The sequence below is a fragment of the Pyxicephalus adspersus genome, chromosome 1 (assembly GCF_032062135.1).
Source record: "Pyxicephalus adspersus chromosome 1, UCB_Pads_2.0, whole genome shotgun sequence".
NCBI lineage: Eukaryota > Metazoa > Chordata > Amphibia > Anura > Pyxicephalidae > Pyxicephalus > Pyxicephalus adspersus.
In genome coordinates this window covers 155,250,328-155,269,269 of record NC_092858.1, presented here as the reverse complement: position 1 = coordinate 155,269,269, position 18,942 = coordinate 155,250,328, and the positions used below count along the sequence as shown (strand labels likewise).

The window sequence follows — 18,942 nt, the reverse complement described above, 5'->3', positions numbered from 1 at the left end:
CTTTAAATGGTATATTTAGAAGAACAAATAGGAGCAAATATGATAAGTAACTGAGCTTAGTGAGTTGTAATTAAAGTTGTAATTCACACTGAATGATGTGCAAGTTAAGCGACTAAAGTTAAGGTTTACCCTTCGGCCCACAGCTTCACCCTATTCACTAGACTTAAAACCCATTTGGGTTGCAAAGCCTTTATTTTATCAATCAACCCCAATTACTATATTTAAGTCAACCCCTCTCCTAAAAAGTTCAATTGGACTTGGAATTGGCTGTATGTGAGTGGTATGACCTGTATTTAGGATAAGGAAGTTACATTATCCCCAGAAATCATGCAGATTAACCCGGCTATTATAAGCGTATATATTAAATTCTGACAAATTGTCTGGACAATAGCCAGCTTGGTAATTATGCAGCTTTATGATATTTACTTACTTTTCAAAATGACTATTCACGTGCAGAGTTGTGATGTTGCCTACAGCTGTAAATGGGGTTTGCACTGCCAGTACTCCAGAGCCTGTTAGAAAATGCAAACACTCAATTTATGTCTTTGGGCAATCCTTTTATTTTTCTGCTATGTTCCTTTTTGAAAACTGGCCTGTAGACATGATTAATACTGAGCACAGTATCTGTACCTGAAATAACATCAACATTACGTAAGACTGTTAGACAGATATATAAAAGTTAAAATAATTGAAACTTATGTTCATAGCAGCCAACAAGTTTCTGGATTCTGTAACTTCAGCAGGTAAAATGAACAACTTCAATGTGAATATTTCATGTAGTTTACACCTTTACCATACTGTACTCTAATTTGTAAATTTCAGTTTTACATATTATAGTAGTACAACTTTGTGTAGGATACCAATGCCAGAAAATTTACATTTTCTCAATGTTAAGTTGTATTTCTCCATTGTGACTAACCTATCTCCTGCCAGATTGACTATTTCCAGGTTGTTAGAGAAGGTATAAGAATACAAAATCTTAGACATTATTTTATGTGATCTTCTGTCATATTTTAAGTGCCTGTTATTAAGACTAAGTTTAGGAAGGAGATGACAGCTTTGGAACAGGTTCAGGTCTGCAGCAGGATCAAGAGATCCCACGCAGCTCCGGGCAGTAGCAAGGTGCTCACTCGCACCAAGGCGAGTTCTTAATGACTACCGCTCCCATTCATTCTCTTGGAGGGTGCCTTAAGTAGAAACTACATATGGAATCTCCCCTGAGGTTTCCATGCCTCGGTGCCAATCTGAACATAGCCTTAAAGTTAGATTCTTCTTCTCAGACAAAGAGAAAATATAAGTAAATAAGACATGAAAAATGTAACAAAAAGTAATAGAGAGCTATGATATACTAGCAATACTGTAACTGGTGGGAATTTAACAGAAATATGTATCATATAATATGTATAACATCTATGTTGATACAAAAACTGCAAAATATTGATACCCAGCCAACAAAACATCATGGTAAAAAAGGTTCTCAGAATGTCCAAGTCTGATTTTGGTAAGTTGCGATTATTGCAAAGTATTTACTATTGTGACATATGATTGTATAATATAACAATATCAAAGTGGAGATATATATTTTAAAAAAATAAATGAAATAGTTCTTTAGTAAATGAGATGAAGCCCTAATGCAGTGCTTCTAGACCTTTTTAACATGGGGGAACCCTTGAATTAACATTCAGGTCTACTATTACTATATCCACAACTCACAGTATATTGATGGTGTGGTCAGAAGGAAGAATTCATCTTACATTGCTAGCCAGTAGGAAGATTTCACCCTTAGATATAGTCAAAAAGATCATTGGTTCCAGTTAAACTGACATGAGAGGCACAAATTTCTCATTGCTCAAGGAAACTTTAACTTCTAGAGGAATCCTACGGTCCCCTGGTTGGGAAACATTGCACTAATGACTTTTAACTCCTACTTAATAATTTTTTTTTATTTCTTGCTTGTGATTGGGTATTCTTTGCAAAGTTACCTCACCGACCCCTTAAGCTTAGCAAATTATCCTTTGCTGGGTGATAATTCACCTTGGTAAGGGCATAGCCTAAATTGCATCCCTATTGCACCTATGGAGGAGCAGCTTTGCAACCTTAGGCAACTCTAGGGTTTGTGTCGAAAGTGGGCTAAGAACAGCATGAAAAAATCATGCTGTAAATAATAAATATATTATTCTATATATATTATTATTATTATTATTATTAGTGGTGTTAGTAGAAGCATTAGCAGAAGTAAAAAAAAAAGCCATAAATAAAAACATCATATTAAAACTGATGTGGACTAAACTTTATCTTAACTTTTAATAAAGTAGAATATTACTCGGCAGAGAAAATCATGTTTTTCCCCTGCATTTCCATACATATTTATATTGTGGATCTTGTTTTACTGAATTTGTAAACCTAAATGCAGCACCCAATATGAAATATTAGAATTATTGAATTTCTATCATTTAACAACAGGAAAAGTAAAAATAAAGATTTGGCATTTGCTCCTCGTAGAGTCTTTTCCCTCAGTGACATGACATCATCATCTCTTTTTATATGCTTGAAATTACTGTAATAACTTCCGTCTGGAGGCGTTAAATGAAATGTAAGATCTGTATGTCGACATAAATGTAAGCAATAAGAAAACTCATAATCAATTTTCCATATTTTAAAAATTGGACTGGAATTAGTAGAAAGCCATCTGCATACATGCAGAGCTCTGGAGCTGGCAGACACAGGTGGGGTGCTGCGATAAAAGTTTTGGAAAATAATTGGACACAGTCAAAACTAAAAAAAAAACTGCAAAAAAGTGAAAATTTGAATTGTATATTTGCCAGTTTGATAGGAAAGTACTCATGTATATTGGGCACTTTGAAATATTTTAGTTAAGTAAATGTAAAAGTCTCTTGTAGGAAAGCATGAAGAATATTTAGTTATGCTATTTTTTATTGATATATTTTTTTCAGAAGCTGATAATGTTTTTTCAATAGGAATAAGGATTTAAATAATAGGAATATTTACACATGCTTTCATTTAATATCTGAGTTTTAGAAATGCTGTGGATTCTCTACAGAAATAGAAATACATATAAAAATGTTCTCCATAGAGAGAAATAATAAGTCCATATTAAGGGGGACCTTGTACAAAAACTCTGTTTATTATATACTACCCCATCTCAAATGTCATAATTAAGGTTAATGTATTAAAATAAAAATAAAAAATGATATACCGCAGCTTACCATTACTTGGATGTAGAAGTTGCTGAGCAGTGGCTAAAAAAGTATTGAAAATATTTTTAGAAGGCAGTAAACAATAAAAGTTCCAATGATTACAAAGTTTATTTTTGAAATCTAATATAAGGGATACTGATATCACTAAATTTCAGGTGCACATACACACATATATACTCCTGTATTTATCTCATGCTGAACTAGAGTGTTACAAACAAAAAATATATTGATATTCCATAAAGTAAAAAATAATATTTCAGCTTTGAAAGAAAAAAAGTTGTCTTGAAATGTGTATCTTTTATCTTTTAGAGCCCCATTAGTAGCTTTTTTTTTAGAAGGATCCTGCAGCTACGCCTTCCCAATTGTGGACATTATAGGGTCATGCAAGGAGGTCTCACTACTCCTACGACATAACATAAAATAATTGGGTACAGGGAAGTGAAAACACCTTACAATAGCTTGAGCAGGTCTATCAGTCTGGGAACTCACATACAACAATCTCACTGCCAATGTCCAGGTGGAGAGGGATTGGTTAGAAATCCACCTGATAACATCCAAGCAGGAGGTACTAGTTATGTGTGAACCACCCCTCACAATGAAACTTGTAGGGGTCTATTTATAAATGTTCAGTCAGCTTTCACACCTTTTACATATTAGATCAAATTAGAAAAATATATAGTCAAAGTTGATTCATGTATTTTTTATTGAATGTGCTAATTTTCGGTATAAATTGGGTGAATCTTGAGTCAAAACCTTTATAAACAGACCCCATAGTGTATTATTGTGTAGTAAAGTAAGTAAGTAAGTACATTGTTTAGTTATTTTTGAAGAATTACCCTACCTGTACAGTGTTGCTAAGTAGTAACCTAATATTGCATTTAAATGAACAAATATTTAATTTATTGTACCTCTCAAGGACTGGAGAAGATAGACTATCATCTGAGAACCAGTAAACCTGGACTAGAACTCCTAATGTAATGCGCCTGGGCACACAAACCACAACCAACTCCAGATATCCTTCAATCAGGCTTTATTTAATGTCATAAAGCACAGCAAGGGTTAAGTCCAAACAAGCAAAGTACAAGAGGATAAGGCAAAGACAGGTCAAGAACAATCCGAGGTCAGGGCAGGCAGCAGGCAGAATGGTCAGTAACAATCTGAGGTCAGGGCAGGCAGAGTTCAAGCAGAGTCAACTTCAGACCAGGTCACTATGGAGATGACAAAAGCAGGTAAACTTAACCAACACAAGGACGCACCCAAGCACACTGTGTTCACAGAGGCTTAAAGCGGGCAATGGTGTACAGGACAGGCTCTCCTTAAATGGCCAGAGTGACCAATGACCTTGCGCCACCTGGCACCGTCTGATAGGAGACTCACTGAATCTGGGACCCCCAGGGACACCGCGGGCTCGCAGGACGGGTAAGTTCCTTACACTTAAGAGTCATTTGCTATTAGTTGGCAAATGTTTTAAATCCTAGATCAGATCTATTCCCATGATGGTCTATCTTCTCTAGCCTTGGAGAGCTTTAGCAAATCAGGTCCATAGTAACAAATTATGTAAATCAGAGAGAGAGAGAGAGAGACTGTTCTTTTCCTAAAACTTCTTGAAAAGCTTACAAATACAATAGCAAATACAAATGGCAATATGATCCAATCACCTGTGTCTGACAGTATAAGGAAGTTGTTGAACTGACTCTGTTCTGTTCAAGTTCAGTAATCCAGTCTGGTTACTAGGAAAATCTTCTGATTGGAAATAAAGGAGCAGTGTTACCCTGAGAAGTTATTTCTTTACAATCTTCTCCTTTAATCATGTTTAAACTGATCACAAATGCAATAAATAATCTATAGGCATGTAATTGATTCCAAGTTCTGGCCCTCCCTCTACTTGTGTGGGTTCTTCTGTTCATGTAATTACAATGTCCGATCTTGCACCTGAGCAGTGTGGGATTGGGTGATGTAGGCAGAATAAACCACAGGGCAAGAAACCCCAATGACACAGGACCGTATGGAAGATAGCTCCAGAGATATCAATGGATCTGCGGAAGTAAAGGTGTCATTTTTTATTTTTACTTTGGTTTAAGACAGATTTAGATTTTCAAAAATACATTTATTGTTTTTAAATGACTATATAAGCATATAATCTATGACATTTTTTAAGATGGTTCAGTGCAGCTATAATAACAAAAAAATGTAATGCAGTTTTGTTTGTTCTCACTTTTATGGTATCATTTCCAAAATAATAACAAAAATTCCACATTCAATTCCTGAAAAACGTTTTTGCTTTCCCTGAGTTAACAGCAAATAGGTAGAATTTGCACAAGTCATTTCATAACATATGTCAAACATGTTATGATAGTAATTCAGCGTTTGACATCCAAGATTCACAATAAACAGTTGATAAAAATGATACTTACCATGCAATATTAATTTAACAAAGCAGCAGATATCATGCCATGGAAGTGTTAAATAATTTTATCTTAAAAAACAAGCCAGCACATTCAAGCTGTGCATACCAGAGGCTATCTGCCCAGGCCAAGATTAAAAACTGTAACTTTATTTCATTTCTAATATATTTTGCAGAACTTGTTTATTGAACAAGATTTTCTGCTTATAGCAAACAAAATGAAAAATGCATTATTGGTTAGGGATGCAATTTTGAATATATTGATATTACATATTGCAAAGCATAACACTTCCAGAGATCTCCCCTACCAGTTACTAGACAAAATGAAAGACACAAACCTGTAAAAATAATATTTCTTAAAGCATGAGCCACTGAGAGCAAAATCCCAAATACTGGGAGTTTTAATACAACGTATTAGCTTACCAAGGACTAAATTCTTCCAAAAAGTATCTAGAACACAAAAAATAAAGTAATATATTTGAATTTATTATGGTATTTGTAACTCATAAAAGAATAAACAAATCTATTTGCCCTTCTCCTTTCTTTCCTCAGTAGGTCTCAAGAATGCAGTTTTAGTTGCATAGACTAGTGGCATTCTACCGCAGCATTTACTGCCCCAGGGCAGTAAAATTATAGATACTTCTACCAACTTTTGGTGGTAAACGTAGTTTTAAATAGAAAATTAGTAGACGATGAGCTTATATATATCGTAGTATAGTAACATAAGGACAGTACAAAAATTTTTTTTTTATTGGAGAATTGGTCACCGAAGAGATACCTGTAGATAGCAGATAGCAGATGGTATTTGGTGGTTTTAAATAAAAACTAAAAAAGGAATAAATAAAATATTAAACTCTCCCTGGATCTAAACAATATAAATATATAAATAAATATATATATATATATATATATATATATATATATACACACGATAATACCTTATGTCAGGTTGACAACAGTTTACTGTAGTCAAAATCCCTCTACATTAATTTTTCTCTATGTATTTGTCAGTCAATGTTCTCTCCTGGATATTCCTCCAGATCGCTCCATTATTCTTTTTTCAACCCATTGTAAACCTTTCTTTTTGTCTACTGTCATGTGACCCTTCTCCTTCTTTTGAAGTCCCATAGGTATGTTATGTTTGGATAGTGGGTTATAAGTAGGTTCTGATCTTTTAATTGATCTAATTATATAATATTTAATTCCCACTCTAGGAGCCTGATTTATTAAAGCTCTCCAAGGCTGGAGAGGATACACTTTCACCAGTGAAGCTGGGTGATTCTGGCCTGACGTAGAATGGAGTTCTTCTGTTTGCTTTGAAAATGTTTTGAATCCTGGACCAGATCCATTCCAGGTTTGCTGGGTCGCCCAGCTTCACTGATGAAAGCGCATCCTCTCCAGCCTTGGAGAGCTTTAATAAATCAGCCCTAGGGGTCTATATATATAGTTTGTTCTTTCATCATTTCAGCCATGATTTGGCTATTTTTCTTTCAAATGCATTCTATTTCTATTTACTGAAATTGGACTGGAACAAAATATAGAACAAGGAAATGGTCAAATCATGGTGAACAATTTATAAGTGAACCCCTAAATGCTTGCACATTTATTAGTATCCTACTGCTTATACAATCTATTCATTCTTGGTGCTTTAAACTTTTTTTTTCACAAGGTATGAAAACAAGGGTTAATAGGAGCTGTTGAAGTATGATCATCTAATTAAGACAAAATAAATGTACCACAGCGTCGTGTCTCTCTATTTGTGATCTCTGTCCATTTCGGTAATATTTTTGCATGGAAACTGAAAACATACTTTGGGTCAACTTAACAATGAAACATTTTGAAGCAATACATTGATGAGAAAATAACATCCAGCCGCTTTTGATTTAAAATAGCTGTCCTTTGAGCAATATGTTCACTATCGTACCAGCTGCCGGACAAATGAGCCAGTGCTAATGAATAAACTGAAGCTTCATATTTTCAGTTTGATGTGTGAACTGTATTTAAAATAATTATTAGAGTGCATTTAAACCACATTTAGATGATATAGGCCTGTGCGAGTCTCTTAGCAGCAAATCACAGTTGACAAATACTTCCTCACATTTGATCAAGAAAACATTATTAACCTCAGGAGAAATGCTTCCACAGCTTTATGTTAAGTTGTTCTTCTTTTTTCACACCTATTTTTTCTATTGGATGGTGATTTGCAGGTTAGAAACATTGCATTGCTATTAACTATTTATAGGCTTCCTTTCAATTGTTTTAAACCTGTTATAGCACCATTAGTATAGACACTGTAAGACAGCAATTACATTCCACCACATTTCATAGTTATTGCTCTTGTGCTGGCTATACTTTAAAAAATTTTTGACAGCACCACTTACAATGATTGGCTATTGCATGAAATATAAAGATTTGCTTCCTGCTCATCTCTGTTCGGAAATACAAACCAGACCAGGGTACATTTGAAGGGTTGTCCTGCCAGATTCCATGAGGCAATCTAATGTTCCCGGGATCAACAGTCTGTTATCTTTACTTTAAATCCTTAATACCCAATTGTATTCTAACCCTCAAGAAAAGCATCCAGCTTTTTCTCAAAGCAATCCATAGAACTGGTTGAAACTACTTTCTGCTTTTTACATTTCTTATTAAATAAATCCTCACTATTTTACAATCACCATTATATGCTACACACCCTTGTAGCTTGAAGAGTTATTTCATTATGGGTTGAAAAGTAACACTTTTTGTGTGATTCATGATATTATGAACATAACAATTTAAAAATGAAAATGTTTAAATTCCTGGCTATTACTATAGCATCTCAACTTCACCATCATCATCAACAGATTTTTCCAAATGTATTTATTTTTGTATTTTGTTTTCAGGCCAGAGCCAGTATTATGGACAAAGGATGGGGGGGATCTTCCAGATCCCGAAAGAATGATAGTAAATGGAAGAGAATTAACAATAACCTTATTAAACAAAACAGATAATGGAACATATCGATGTGAAGCCACCAACTCCATTGGTAAAAACAGTGCCGAGTACATCTTGATAATAAATGGTAAGTGTATCAGTAATTTTATTCTAGTATCACAGTTATCGAAAGTGATAACATCTTGGACATATGTATTGTGGGAGTGCAAAATGAACTGTATTTGTACAGAAAGCAGTATGTCATAACAGTTATTGAGATTTACCTTATAGTGTACCTGAACTTCTGAAAACAAAGTCTATAGCTGAGTTCCCCTTTCTGAGAAAATTCTACATACCTTGTTTAAACATCTCAAGCTATTTTCAGAAGGTGATGACTGTTCTCCTTTTCAGCTGAGATCAGCTCTACTGACACATTCATTAAAAGGTCACATTAAGGTTAAGCATATGATTGCACTTCAGAAAATGGAACTGAAGTCATTGGTATGGGTGAACCTTTGACATAATCTGCAAGTATACACAGAATTCTTTCCTATGATGTCAAATTTGTTTTATAGGCTCGCTGCAGAAACCACAGGTTCAGGAATCTGGCACCATTTTATGCCTCGTATTCCTTTAGCAACTTTCATCCTTTTCACCCTAAGAAGGTAGACATCACGAAGGAAGACCTGATATTCTTCTTCCTCATCCACGCCACCTCCAACATCTACTCCCTCTCCAGACCCCAAATTCTTCCTACCACGTGAAAAATATCATTCACCAACACTTCAATGAATTTTTTTTTTTTTATGAGGGGATAACCGACACAATGCATCCACATGATTGGATGCTATATAATATCATAGTATACGTATAAGTTCAGATCTCCTCTAGCTCCACCTATACAGATTGTCAGTTCTCCCTTTCCTCTTTACTCAAAAAGTTCCAACATACACTAACAATATGATTTTTGTGAATCTCCTCTTTTATACAGTGGGAGGACTGGCTTATCTAATTCATCTTGTACTGGCCTTTTTTAGGTCTGCTAACCATGATAACCAGCATATAAATTCTCAAATCCTGCAGAATTGCAACAAACCGAAATGTTATCTCTAATGCTGAGTCATACTCAGACTGTTTACCAAAACACTTAATGCCCTTTTAGTAAGTCAAACCCAACATATGTTTTAATACACAGTTTATCATGATTTAGTTCAGCTGTTGTGCTTTTGTGAATGTTTTGTAGCATTTGTTTGGTCTTACAGAGATGGCTTGATATGCAGATGGCTTGGCGCCTATGTAAAAATTGGTTTAATGTCAAGTATTTATTCATATACATATGTGCATGGTATTTTTCATTGATAATGTTTTCTGCTGAATATAGATGAATTTAGATGGATAGATGTAGTAAATACAGCACAATGTGTGGAGTTCAGGCACCTTTAAAACATTGTGAGTGTATTTTGGACCCTCAATCATTACTCAATATAGGTACAATATATGCTGCTCCTGATTATCATTGTACTTTTCTGATTACACATAGAAGCAAACCCATTACATCATTGACTAAGTTAAGATTTGTGTAAGAAACTTGATCAAAAACTGTATGATTTGTACCTACTGGAGTGGGTCATTGGAGCATCTGGTATTAATAAGAATGCAATGGTTTGGATAGGAGGTGTGCAGTAAACTGACCTGTTTATCAGCCAGCTGTATTAAAGCTCTAACTTTGGATCAAATCGGGATTGTATCACATGACTCCCAGCCTTGGAGTTATACATTCCTTGGGAATTTAGGTAACTTTTATTGAGCGATGTCTCCTGTTTGTCCTCTTAAATAATCTCAAACTCAAATTAATTAAAGCAGGAAAATAAATCAGTGTTCAGATACATCCAATGTGATTTTGTCCTGTGCATTAAACTAGCTTTTGCTTACAATGTATTCTCCTTTATGTTATACACACTGGAAGTCTGTACACCTGCTGGGAACTGATAGCTAACCTTTAACACAGACATTTTTGAAGCTTACAGTTAATAGTAAGAATATCCTAAGTGCACTTTATATATATTGTATATGCTTGTTGAATTTTTTTCTCTGTCTGTGTTTCTGCTTTAAATCTCCTTGTTATTTTCTATCCTGAAATGTCCACAGACTTGTGTAAGCTAATAACCGCTGTGCAGAATATTTATTTGTTCCTTAGTGAAGTTATCCACAATGCCACCAATCTGTTTCTATTAAGCTGATAGAATTTTCATAAAGATGGAAAAACACCCCCAGGTATAAAGGAGTCTACAGCTATTAGTGTAATATCAAGCCAGCAGGTATCCCAATGGGTGGTAATCTGTTTACACATAACAATGCAGCTTCTCCATATCCCTCTATACAAAGATGCCTATTTTATAGTGAAATTAAAATATGATAAAGAACCATTTCTGACCATCTGCACAACTGACCATTTTTTTATTTCAAAGTTCAAATGTTCAAACTACAAAGGGCTATATTATAATGAATATATTAAGATGCATACCATGCAGAACAAAATGAAAAATGAATTTTAAAACATACATACATATTATAGAAAAACATATAGGAAAATATCAGATAAAGGGAACTGCTATCCAACTATAGCAGTACATGTGTTAAAAAGTAAAAACATTTTCCAACAAGTGAGTAGTTTTCCGTGTGGGTAAGTACCTCTATTGTTGTGTAATTGTTCAACTCCAAGCGAGTTTTTTTTGTCCCCATACAATTGAATAGCAAAATCAGTTTGAAGCAACTTTGAAAGAGGTGGATTGCAGGTCAAGAACAGGTCAGCTTTAGGCCAAAGTAAAATGCAGATTGCTTGCACGTGTAATTGATTTCGGGCAATTTCCTTTTTTTTTAATTAGTCAGTGAACACTTTATAATGTGCCTAGTTTATAATGTGCCTAGTTTAAGTGCAAGTGAAATGCAAGAGGAAGCAAGCTACATTCATCCTTCAACCCATGCTAAAGCTTGTTGGCACAGGCTCGGAAAAAAGGCATAAAAAGAAGACTACTATGACAACACCTGTCCATTGAGGTTTGAGTCTCACTTCTCTCTCTTCATGAAAAAAGATACAGCCACTGGTAGAATCTTCATGCCGGACACTTTCTGGTTTGTCAGATGCCTGGTTTCCATTGGGGCTGGCATATAGATCCAATGAGTATGGCAGCGGATGTATCCAACGCTCCCAAAGCTGTCAGGTGTAAGGGTCCTGTCAAAGTTCTTAAAAGAATAAAGTGAGAACTCACATTCTACTAGAGAGGTTAATATAAAGAATATTCTCTTGGAGATTTCATGTTTTGGAATGTATGCAGGGGCAACCTGTTCACTGTTGGCTTATTGTCTGAATCATGCTACAGCAGAACCTCGAGGTTGATTTGTAACGAGTGGAGAATTTCCACTTAGCAAATCATCCAATTATGGTTATGTTTTTTTCCCATTTCTTATGCACATTATTTGGGTATTCAAAGTGAACATGCCTTATTTAATTTAATAAGCCAAGTTAGAATTTACTGCTTCTGTAATGAACCAAAATCATCGCTAAAAATAGTTAGGCTGTGTGTATCATGAACATTTTAATTCCTGACAATTTATCTACTAGTGCAAAGTTGATTTAAGTAAATAACTGTTCCCACACCAAGCACAAAGCAAATACTTTATAAATTCCTCACTGGCATCCAGTCCAGTCACTCACTGTTATTTACTGTTCTTTGAAATTCACCATGTCAGATTTACATCACACCGCCTTGCATCCCCATGTGCAAAAGATCAGAAGCTTTGGGCCCATTCTAAATCCAACCCACCCATGTACCAGTTCCCAATGCTTATAAATGCCATGCTTTTTACATACCTTTGGACCCCCTGAAAAAGGTGCTACCTTCTGAGAAGGGGGAAAATAATGTAGAACTTACCATTCTTCCCATGGGGGACACCTGGATTTCCACCACCTGTTGTAAATGCCTAAATTAATTAGATTGTAAAGCAATGCTGTAGATGGTGAGCATGGCATAGGGGTTTACTGGCATTTCAAAAAATATGGTATATTTACATTACAAGTTACTATAACAATGGTTTTTGTTTCATCTTGCAGTCACTCTTTTGGTAAGCAGTGGAATACTATCACCACACACATATCTAGGCTAAGGGACAGTTTTTATTCTGCACCTATACCAAACTGTATTTACAGTGACTGTATTTTTTATCTTTTATTTGCTTGTATTTTCCCTTTTTTATTACATTTAAGATTGTGGGTGTACTATTATAGAATATTTCCATTTGTATTTTGCCTACTTTTTGTGTCAAACTGTCAAACTACATACAACTAAGCATATTTTTTAAAGAGCGGGTACTTAGTGTGATTGCAACCAATATATTTTGTGTCCCATAAATTTCTTGAACAAGGCAAGGCAAAGGCATTTAAGACAAAAACTGCATATTCTAAAAAGTTCCACATTTTTTATGATTTTTGATGATTTTTATGCAGTCATATCACACAATGGCCAAAACCGTATAAAAAAAGTATACATATATAAAAAGTATATCACACAGTATATATAAAAGATTTACTTGTGCCAAGCTACATACAACTCATGGGACAGTTACTTGTTGGTCTGGAGTAAGCTTTATAGTCTGATGTTCAATATTACTGCCAGAAAGTAATTGTAAATTCAGACCGGTACACAAAACGCAAAAGGATGGCAAACAATATGAGCTCAGATTTATCTTCAGAAGGAGTTCAATATGAGACAGAGAGTTTTTTCCCTTTTTAATTTTATAAATCTGATGCTGCTTAGCGTGAAGGAGAATAGAAAGACATTGATGAATGTCTAGACGAGTAAAGCGAACCATATTCCAAAATTTATTCTCATATCACCTCCTTTTAGACTCAACAGCTCAGATAAATGTTCATTTGCACTAATGCAGAGGTGACATGCTGCGGTAACAAGCGGCGGACGGCATCAGTTTGTATTTCCTATTAAGATCCTGCTAGAAGCATAATATTGCAGGTCACATTTTCAATCTGAATCGTCTCATTTGAAATCTGGAAAGATAACTATGAATTATTTATCAAGTTCAGATCTGCAGCTGTGCCAAGGTCCCTATGAAGAGCGTTGCCTAACGAACCTAATCCGTGTTGTGCCATCTTGGGCTCAGTGTGAGGCGCGCAGCGGAAGCTTCCTTGGTGGTTGTTCATCAGTCACTGAGTAAATTGTTAACAAATGGACCAAAAAGATACTTTTCCTGCATGTATACTTTTATAAAAAAAAACTGAAATACTTTAGAAAATACAGAAGGATTTTGTACATTAAGCAAATGAACTCAAACAGTAACTGTAATGTTGAGGTCACCTGAGGCCATTTTGGGGGTTATTATATGTATTATCCAGACCATTAAAGAGCTCTCATTTTGGGCAAAGGATCTGGAAATCATTCTTCAAATTTAATTCTGCACATACTTGCACATATATGTCCGAATCAGCTAAGAATGTAGTTTATGCACATGCAGTCCTAGTGGCTATTCTCCTTGGAAACAATATTTGTGCATACAAGGTAGAGATATTCCAACCAAAAGCATTTCTGATATTCTAGAGTGCAAATGAGTTCACTTCATCCAGAGTTTTGGGAACTTTTATTAGTTTTCATTAAAATTTGTTACACCCATGAAACCCATTGAATTTTACCCAATACTTACCTTCCCAACTGCTTTAAAGTTTGCATAAGTTCATTAAAATTGTGATTGGAAGAACTTTGATATGGTAATGGCAGTGATTTACATCCTTAAAATAATCATACATGTAGCTTCTCACCTGCATTGGTTTTAATGGGGGCGGCAGTAAGCAGTAAAATGTTCAAACACTGGTCCTTTATTGTTGAAGGAACAGGTATTGTGCCTTTTATAATAAAACAAACATATCTGCCTGATCTGAATTTTTTAAATACACTAACCACAACCTCAGTAAATTATGGGAGCCACTGTCTTCTCCTTCTCTTTTTAGTTAACTGATATTCAGCCATTTTGATTGGATAAAGATTGGAGGAAGACAGCAACCAGGCAGGTTTTATTGCAGCAGGGACCTGCCTGATTACAAAAAATGCATGACAAGGAACAGCACAACGGTCATGACAGCCCGGCAACAGGGAAGCTGTAAGGAGCCAAATGGCAACGGTTGTTCCTGATACCAGTTTGAACAAGTCCCTAAAGCATTCTTATACTCCGAATTTTCACTTTACATAAAAGGGTAGAGAACCCTTTTATGTAGGGTAAAATCTCTTTTTTTTTTTTTTTTTTTTTAGGTGCAATACCCATTTTTTTTAAAGCACTGTCCCCCAATTCTCAGTTGCCCAGGCGGTCAAGAATGAATGAGAGCGCAAAGCCTCCGAGGATACCTACGTCAGGCATCAAGGGGGGCTCTTGGGCGCTCCTTCTACGCATGCCAGAGCATTTGCTGATCTCACACATGCACAGTAAAATCAGCAAATTTTTTCTTCATCCTACATCACCCAAACTTGCGTGTGGGTTGGGTGATGTAGGATGAAAAACCAAGAAGAGAAGACAAAAATTGCAGCGCCCGGAGCGCCGGCTCCGGGACAAATGTTGGGGCAACGTGGGACCAGATGCCGCACACCCCCATAGTGGTCGTCTGCTCTTCTAGATTAAAGGTAAGTGTTTTTTTTTTAGTATAGTTCCTCTTTAATAACTAAATTGTTTCATAGTTATAAACTGTTTCTAGGCTTCTTAGCCCTAAAACCCAACATAGAGAAAGAAACAGCAAGACAGGTGAGCAATGGTTGTACTTATCTAGGGCTGATCTTCAAGAGAAGCAAAATAAGTATTTACAACACAACAAACTGGTTAGGGTGCCACTAAAAGACAGTAATGGAGTATATATTTCAGCTCTAGGGCAGTCTAGGGCATTGGTGCTTAAGTTTATTAACATATGCAGTCTTTTATGAATGCCAGTGTTTGCAAAGCAATCCATATACTGTTATTTTTTATATTTATAGATCTGTCATCCTTTGTAGTAATGTACAGGTTATGTTACAGGCTGTAGTTGGTAGCAATACATTAACGATTCATACTGATACAATAGGAATGCCTACCAATATAAGTAAATGCAAAAATACATAATGCAAAGTATAAAAGTAATATAGCTCAACTAATATAAGACACTCCTTGACCTACAGTGGGTTCCTTTATGTGTAGTATACTCTAAATGTGCATAAATGCTTCCAAGCAATCTATTATGTCTTCAATCTTGAATCTTTAGATCTCAAACTAGCAAGGAATTGAAAGTTTGCTCAGGGGTTCCTTGAGCAATGAGCAGTTTATACCTCTCAGGTCAGTTAACTGACACCAATGATCTTTGTAAAGGTGACATTCTTCCTAATAGCCAGCAATGTTAGGAGCATTCATCCCACTGACCACTACACTATACATCACACTGTACTGTGAGCTGGGATTATAGTAATTATAGCAGGGGGTCCCTGAAGACCTGAAAGTTTGTCTAGGTTCCCCCATGTTAAAAAAAAAGTTGAGAAATGCTATTCTAGAATGTATTTAGCAAAACAACAGAATTATTTTTAACTTATTAAACCAAGGCAATAATGATAAGAAAACTACTATCTAGAAATTACCATTTTGGTTGTTCTTTGATCTTTGAGATCTAAAATAAAATATATAATAACAATTTTCATATTTAAAGATTGTTTGGGTGGGGGGGGGGGTTACCTCTAACCTAACCAATCAATTTAATATAGTGTTGTGTGCAATAATTTTGACTTTCACCTAGAAAGTCCCCCAAGGACTTTGAGTTTCACTGTATAAAATATTTAGCAAGACCACAAGGAAAAGCTTGCAGTTCATTTATCACTCTGACAGTGAGGAAAAACAGATAGTGTCTTGGCCTGAGCTGACTGAAAGTAATACTCATTGCTTTTTAAAATTTTAAAAAATGATAGGACAACAACATAAAAACATTTTACCGCTTGCCATCTTTGATGGTAGCTCAGAGTGGCTGTGCCCGTATGCATTACAGCATCTTTTGTTCCAAGCATTTACTAATCAGAAGGAGCCCAAACACGCCTAATAAATGCACATGAACAAGCTCTTAAGGTTTTATTCAACACAGTTTCAAGGATGAGCACCACTTACCGGCAGGCAGCTTCTCTTGACGTTACAGGAAGGATTAAATCAGGGGACGTCTGATCTTTTCATATGCTTTAAATATATATTTATACTTTTCTTGGCTTTGTAAAGTTATACCCAAAAACCTGGAAGAAAAAAAGTGAAGTGCAGAACAGCATGCATTAAGCCTTTTGTAAGTGCTTGAAGAGTTCTGTTTACCATTAAACATGTAGTTTTATCAGAGCAACATCTGATATTATATTTTCATAGGTTTATGCAACAAGACTGGTGATCCTACTGTTAGAGAATAATATGCACGTACATGATCCATTGAGATTGCCCTGTAAATGTGGACACTACCAGCTGTCTTCAGGAAAGTATATGTATACCTAAAACTTTTTGGCAGGTACTTTCAGAGGTCACAAAATACCTGAACTACAACACTCTTTTAATTCTACCAATGCATTGGGTCAAGTCAGGTATGCTGTCTGAGATTACCTTGTACTGAACATTGTCACAAAAAAAAAAGAGCGGAAATCCAAAACATTAAAGTTTCCCCCTAAAATAAGTGGAAAATCATTGGCAATAGAGCAACTGTCGAAAAAGGAGAATTTCCTTCATTTTAGATTTTTTTTAGTAACTTCCTATCCTATTGATTCCTATCCTCTACTCTAACCAAAACTTCAAAAAGCTTTCACTATACATACACTTTATTGGACACAAATTGACAAATGTTGACAGACACTGAATGACAGACATTGAAGGCTATACATAGTTATGTGAATACAGTGCAGAACCGGCATCTGTTAGTGATACACAAATATCAAACTGAATTAGAAAAGCTACACCTACTCTCAGCTTTTGATTTGACTCAGGGTGCCCTACTTTGATAATGGGGTTTGTTATTTCCACATTTTGACAGTTGTCAATTAGACTTTGCTCAGACTCTATAAATGTTATTTAAAAAGATGCTGTTTATATACATCTAGTCTACAGAAAATGATATAGGGACTAAATTGTGTTTGGATGCTCATAGTGTTTTTTCCTACTGTATTTTCATACATTTTGTAAAGGTTAGTTATCACCTAGATTGGTCATTGTGGTCCTCATTTAATAATGGCATCCTATCCAATTATTACCTTGGTCCATCATACTGCATTGTCAGTGTTTATATATGTATGTCAGTATATATATATATATATATACCCCTGAAAAAAATTGAATAGCTTCTATATACTAAACAGGATTTTTGGGCATCTAAAATATTTATGCATGGAACAAAGACTGTTTTGTTTTTCATAAAATAATGTAATTTCCTTTATTTAATCTCATCTTCAATCTTAAAAACACACTATAAAGACATATAAAGACATTACAGTCAACAATGAACAGTACACATGTACAGTATGGACTTTTCCTGAAGAAGCGACACTACAATACTGCGAAACTCAAAATAAAAAAAAATCAAAATAAGTTCTTTTCTTCTTTTCCCTAGTATTTTGTCACTGTTTGAGAATAGACTGATACAGGTAGTCCCCGGGTTACATATGAGATAGGGGCTGTAGGTATGTTCTTAAGTTGAATTTGTATGTAAGTCTCAACAGGTACATTATTTTAGTAAATGCAATTAGGACAGATGTTGGTCTCAGTTGGTCTTTATTAGGTCTTTATTAGGCAGCGTGGTGTCAGTTACTGTATAAAATCCTCACTGTGAGCTAATCACAAACAAAGAAAAAAAAAAAAAAAAAAAACTTTATGGAGCCTAGATATTCATTAACTTCTGGAGCAAGCTGTGCTTTCCTTTGCAAAGAGAAACAACTGCAGAGTTTGTCTTGGTCATTAAAGAGTTACAAGATGTAGCAGAAGAGCTCAGCCCCTAAGATCACCCACAACCTCAGCTGTGTTTAGTAAAAGATTTCTTCTGAAAGTCATGCAAACCACCACCACCCACCCGCCCATCAAGCCTCCGTCCTGCACACGAACAGCAAGGAAGCTCTGATCGTATCTAGGAGTCATCCGTATGTCGGATGTCGTTAACTCGAGGACTACCTGTAGTGGTCATTGATATGAATATTATTGTGCTATCCTCCATTTGGATAATACAATGTGTACATGTTGCTAATATGACATGAGTACCACGCTCGTTGTTGTATATGAAATAAGTCTTAGTTCCATGCATATATATTTTAGATGCAAAAAAAAAATCCATTGGACATATATGAGCTTATACTTTTTTGGTTTAGACAGTTTGAGATCAACAAC

The 18,942-nt window shown here is 35.3% G+C and overlaps 1 protein-coding gene across 3 annotated transcripts in view; it reads left to right on the top strand.

The window, feature by feature from the left end:
- The window catches only part of CADM2 (cell adhesion molecule 2), a 936,889-nt gene that overhangs the window by 830,188 nt on the left and 87,759 nt on the right, over positions 1-18,942 (top strand). For all 3 annotated transcript variants that reach the window (XM_072431967.1, XM_072431968.1, XM_072431966.1), the window contains one exon: positions 8,505-8,683. In XM_072431967.1, coding sequence (XP_072288068.1) covers positions 8,505-8,683 — 179 coding nt within the window. The remainder of the gene's footprint in view (positions 1-8,504; positions 8,684-18,942) is intronic.